The 6,291-nt window shown below is 37.1% G+C and overlaps 1 protein-coding gene across 1 annotated transcript; it reads right to left on the bottom strand.

The window, feature by feature from the left end:
* Positions 1 to 1,349: 1,349 nt before the first annotated feature.
* LOC109479743 (asialoglycoprotein receptor 1-like) lies at positions 1,350 to 5,979 on the bottom strand. The gene is made up of 5 exons (XM_019781733.1): positions 5,952 to 5,979; positions 5,079 to 5,300; positions 2,324 to 2,610; positions 1,662 to 1,727; positions 1,350 to 1,448 (listed from the first exon to the last, which is right to left on the bottom strand). Exons 1-5 carry the CDS (start codon positions 5,977 to 5,979, stop codon positions 1,350 to 1,352), a joined length of 702 nt encoding a protein of 233 aa, XP_019637292.1.
* Between the last annotated feature and the right edge of the window lie 312 nt (positions 5,980 to 6,291).

Raw genomic sequence — 6,291 nt, 5'->3', positions numbered from 1 at the left:
CTATCATTGGAATAAGATAATAATTTTTTGTGTTGCCATGGCAGCGGGTTTCTGACAGGAATTTTTTGCTAAATTTAGTACTTTTTGTTTCAACAATAGAATTTTATGGGTTTTATGTCAAGTTACTCATGGTTTCTAATATTAATAACATCCCATATAATTTTATGTAAATTTTATCGTTAAATATGCATAATTTATGCTAATTTGATGACGTCATTGGACAAAATCCAAGATGGCGGACCATATCATTAGAACAGGTATATACAGGTTATTTTCATTAAAATTTCATCAATACTTCCATTCCTTTTTCCAAAAAAGGTTTAAATGAAGGTCTTTAGTATGTTTACAATGTATTTTAGGCTTTATCATGAAAAAAAACTATTTTTGAAAATTCAAGATTGATGATCCAAGATGGCGGATATCTTAAATATGCATGACGTCATTTTATGACGTCACCGGTGTTGCTATGGGAAACATAAGACTTAGTACACCATAATATTCTGTCATAAACACTTTTGGTACAGTTATGTTGAATACCATTTAGTTTTCAGGGAAAAACCTATTTAGACGGTTTTAGCCAATAAAATCACATTAATGACGTCATAATGACGTCATATTTCGTCATAACGACATAAAAATTGTAGATATGATAAATTTTCACTAGTACACTACTCTCTGAAAATTTGGTGGTCATACGACATACCGTTCGCGAGTTCTTAGGGGGGGGTCAAAAGAGCCCCCCCCCCGGTCCCCCCATGTCAAAAAATGCCCGGTCTAGGTAGGGTTAATGTGGCATTTGTAAAGTCATCTACTGCTTAATTTTGCATCTTAATTACGCATCGCTAAACTTCTTAAGGAGAATCACTAAAAGTAACATTGAAGATTCTATATGTTCAAAGTGCGCTTCAAATTTCCATGAACTTGTCTGTGTTGACCAACCAAAATAACAGTGACAGTTACAGTTACAACAAATGTCTGGTCTCTTTACTATAAGATTATTATATACACTGGAATGCACAGCAATGCGTGTTAAAGATGAGCTAATAAGACTCAACACTACATCTTACAGACTTCATATAGCAGGTTCTATTGAAACATATATGCAAAATGTTTTATAGACAAAGGCGATCCATAGAAGACCACACAGCCCGACAGGAGTCTCAAAATGAAACAATGAGCAAATTCGGTAGCAGTACAGTAAGCGTCCCCCATCAAAAGCACGTTTTAGTCTTTGACCCCATCTCACGCAAAACCTCACTATAGCTTTCAAAGCGCTGGCTACGCTAAAAATCTTAAATGCATCTTTAGTGGAAATTTTATGATGCAATGTTAGGCAGAAATTTCACCATTTAGGCCGGAGGACGCTGACAGATAAACCTCTTCTGCTTGAAGCAGGCATCGTCGTTCCACATGACGTAACCAGTCCCCGGGAAGAGCCAGCCGGGTGACTTGTGTAAAAATAAACGACAAATGTCAACTACTTAAGACAACCTGAACATGGGTGAAAGTCTCCTTTCTCACAAAATGAAAAAAAATTACATGAAATATCCAGCTCTAAAACAGAAACATTTTCAAAGAAAAAATATTTTTCAAATTTGGTATTAGTACTAAAGGGTATTTCCGTCGAATCAAAACTAAAAGCATGTTCGTGGATTACTGACCTTTTCCCAGTATTGTCCACATAAGGGCGGCCATCGGGAGTTACTTCGGTCGCCTGGAGTCCATCCCTATTTGAAGAATAATAGAGTTTTGAAGTGCCACAGGGGCGACTTATAGATATCGATATATCGTATAGATATCGAAAGATTGGAAAGGAGAAAAGCTGAACTGTTGCATGCATGGCAATACTTTGATTTCGGTACATTTTTGCTTACGTTTTTATACACTTCATTGGTTACATGTATGTGTGTCCCTTAAAATGAGGGTCAGGGCTCGAAATATGCGGTGAATGTGCAGGGTAAATTGGAGCTGTGCAGGTACTTCTGATGTCCACCTGCACATAGCCTGCACTGGTCCATGAACTGGGTTTATCAATAATACGAGAGTACACAAATGTAGGTGAATGTGCATTTTTCTTTGCAGCATTCACTTTTACTCGTATACTAACTATAAAGTATAAAGAAATAATGCCAATGGTTTCTGAACAGTGTCTAGTATGATCCATGTTTACCAGTTTCTGAATGTTACCTGCAGAAAATTTATTTCGAGGGTGCAAAAAAGTGTACAATTGAGAAAGCGGTTGGCCTTATAATATTACCAGGAAGAAAGGTGAAAAATTCACAATTTTCTCTATCAGCGACGAACAAGTCGTACTGGTACATACCGTGTATCCGTTGTTGTCGACCTTCGACCCGTCCACCCAATACCAGGTTCCCGTCTTCTCCTCCATACCGATCCAGTGTTCCTTGTTACCTCCTTCCGTTTTGACCAGATGTCTCAGAGCGACGTCCAGTTCTTCCGTTTTCGGCATGGCCAGTGTGGCTCCTTCCGTCATGCATGCCTTTTTTGCCCCATAATGGGACATCCCGAACAACCAGCTCATGCCCGGATAGGAAATGAGCTTGATGCAGGTCCCGACGAGTAGCCTGTAGCCGTTCTTGCAACGGGGAACTGGGAAGACAATTAAAGGAAATTAGGGCTATCATTTTTGGCATCGGTACCATATGGCGGAAACCATTTTTAAACCGATAAACAGCCACATGTCACTGGTCGAACACATCTCTATTCTGTGGAAAGTATGTTCAAATCCAATGTATTTTATGTAATAACAATCCATGAAGTTAATGTATCCTTGTCTTACCATGTATGGAGTCACCGAATGACTTGGCGCGAACGGGTGGTGGATCAATGATAGTAGGGGAAACAGAAAAAACAGAAAATAACGTTTCTATTGATTCAAGAGCTCAACAGGTACTTTTACATACCTTCTAGACAAGCTTGAAGAAATAGAAACGACTGATATTGAAAGTTGATGTTTATGCTCCGTTAAAATATTTTCCATCTGTTTTTTTTCTTCACCACAATAAGTGACGTAGTAAGTATTTATTGCAAAAAAGACGCCATGATAAAGAAGTGAGCTTAATGTTAGACTTACGTTGGTTAATGTGTCCGTAGTGTCGGTTGAGATCACTCCTGGTAGCGAAGTTGACTGGTCCGGCTGTGTGTCTGTCATCTGTGGCAGTTCAGTTGTGTTGTCTGGTAGGGTAGTCGCCAGCCAGGCCTGTGCAGGAGTCATTTCTGACATTGCAGGTGATACCATGCGACTTTGAAGTAGACGATCCTCTTTGACGGTTGGGTCTGCTGTCTCACCGTGCTGTAAAGATGTAACCAATTTTTTTAGCAATAAAAGCCATGCCTATTGCATATACCTTTTACTTATCAGAGTTTATTGCACAGTCAGTGTTTAGCTGTGGTATGTGTCTTTAAGTTTGGGGATTACAGACTGATGTACTTTTTGATGTACTTTTGAAAGTGTTGTGATATGTGTGATCTTTTCTGATCTATCATTTAAAAGCTGAAAAAAACGTATCATCAAATGAATAGGGCTTGGGGTTCTGCCATGATTACAGTAAGTTATGAAATCGTGGTATTAATAGTTGTTACTTATTATAATGCTGTAGAAATGCCACAACCGGTTACTGACTACATTTCATTGTTTTATCTTTTTTAGCTAGCAGGGAAGTGCTTATCACTGGCAGAATATTTTGAAGACTCCTGCAGGGAAGACGATAATAATGAGTAACAAAATATGACATCAAATGATCACAATCAGAAAGAGGTTGACAAAAACAAAAACTGCATTATCAATGAAAAGAATAAATAACCAATTGTACAACTAAATCAAAATAACCATAGGTTAACCAGCAAATATGTGTTTGACAAGATATAAGAAAATATAATAATATTTGAAGTCAAACAGTGAGTCAACCAATATGAATATCTAAAATAATAGAATTCGCCTATCAATGGTACAAGTCAGAAGAAACATTGACATTAATCTATATACTCATAATATAAGATAAAAAGCTGATCTCGTTACGCATACCTTGGTGAGATACAAGAGGACACAAGCTACTGCTCCCAAAAAGGCGACTACTGCAATAACGACGGCGATAACACGGAGTAGGCTGGGGCGCGGACATTTGTAGCTCTTCAGGCGTCCCCAGGTGTTTGCAGCACTGGTGCAACCTGATAATTTATGTTTGTTTATTGTATCTCAATTTCTTATGGTCATGCGAAGTCACAAGGACACAAGGCCCATAATAAAACTAGTTGTAACTATTTAGATAACATGTAGAGATCAAGCACGGGAATCCTTTACTGTAAAATGTTAGTACCTATCTAGAAAGCCAGCAGACTTCATTACCTTAGTATTGTCGTAGACGGATCATAAATATATGAAAATTTATTACTATATAGGACTATATATATACATATATGGCTATAATATATCAGTTATGTCAATGTTGTTTTCCAAATCCATTGTATTTCGTGCCTTTGAAATCAAACATGTTCCATAAAAGTTACCTTCATTTTCGTCTTGTCGTAGTAAACCAGGCACATAATCCCCATAACCTGCCATGTTGTTGCCTGTAATTTCTTTTAAAAAGCAGGTTCAAATATCTATTACATTTGTACTCGGTAATATAATGAGTTAATGAGTAATTTAGTGAGTTAGGTAATGATACAATCCTCTGTTCTCAGCAAGGCTAGTTCTAGGACAGCGATTGCGACAACACGGATAAATAAATCCCCAGATATGTTTGCTTGCCTTCGTCTAGAATGTGTTAGCGTTTGTATGCATGTAAATGTGTGGTTTAGCACGATACTCAAGAAGTTATGAAAGGATTGACATTAAACTTGGTAGGTGAGAAGGATTTCATGAGGTCTTGAAATGATTAAGGCTGATATTGGGTGGGGAATATGATTTACCAATTTGATTTGTACAAATATGGTTCTGAATACTCATCTCAAATAACATTCACGGGCTAACATTATGAGGTCATGGAACTCTGTGACTATACATTGAATCAATTGCGTTTACATTGATGCTGTATTCAATGATGTAACTAGCGTACCTTTAGGCTTGTATGAGAAGCGTACTTCCTCAGGCTCTTTGTACCCGTAAACGTCCTCTGGTTTCTCGTAGTCGTGGGAGTGAGGCTCCTCCTCAAACCCCATGATGACATCTTCGGGTTCTTTGTACCCGTAAACATCACCGTCTTGTTTCTTGTGGGAGCTAGATTCCTCCTTATAACCCTTACTGACCTCCTCAGCTTTTCGGTACCCGTAAGTATAGTCTGGAAGTGAGTTTGTTGGAAGTTTTAGCCTTTTTTACACGATAAAAATGTTATTTGTTGTAGAATATGATTAACTCTATCAGATCTAATGCTTGCGAATAAGGATCTTGTGTGCATTATCAATAAAAAAAATACAATTTTCCAGTCATAATGGTAAGCATCATTTGGCAAAGGTATAAGGTCGTGGAACTATCGTTATATCTCAAAGTGCTTTTACAAGCTTCTACACTTGTCATAGTAAACTAGTGCTTTATTCAAAAGTAAGGAAAGTGACATAAATTCCAAGTCTTAAGTGTCGTACCTGGATACAATTTTTTTAATAATCAAATGTTTAAACTAAATTTGCTTTGTAAAAATAAATAATATTAACGGAAGGACATTCTTCAATTCTGAATTATACAATCTTTTTCCACTCGGCTGAAAAGTTGCCAAGGTTACTAAACAAATTTCTGATCATCATAAAATGTAAAACGAGCCTGGTAACTTCATCAATCCAACATTCAGCAAGGTTTATAATAATTCAATAAAGTTAATATAATAAAAACCAGGTGAATTTTAATGATAGCTTGCCAGCCGTCTATGCACGTAAATGAGAGAATAATGTGTTGCCTTTTGTATACATAATAGCAGTAGATTGTAATTTCAACCTACCTTCATTGACGTTTTGGTGTGAAGCCATCTTGTGACTAACACCGGTGCTTCTACCGTCAGCCTTTTGGTTAGGTTCTTGTTCTATTGAACTAATCGTCAAGTAAATAAGTACTTTAAAAAATCATCTTTTTTTTAATAATAACTTCTGACAGGAATGACTATATCACCACTACAATAGCTGTAATGGTGACTTTTAGACCAAGTCTCAATGTTAAATGCGTAGACTGATCAGGTAAGATCTCATGACAAATGCATTCACGTCGGTGAAAGTTCAAATACATTTTTTTTAATATCATCTGATATTCAATCTGAAAAACAATCTTCCTTTCAGTGATGAGTC

Source organism: Branchiostoma belcheri, unplaced genomic scaffold (assembly GCF_001625305.1).
Source record: "Branchiostoma belcheri isolate BF01 breed outbred unplaced genomic scaffold, Haploidv18h27 scaffold5, whole genome shotgun sequence".
Lineage (NCBI taxonomy): Eukaryota > Metazoa > Chordata > Leptocardii > Amphioxiformes > Branchiostomatidae > Branchiostoma > Branchiostoma belcheri.
This window is presented reverse-complemented; position numbering and strand designations above follow the sequence as displayed.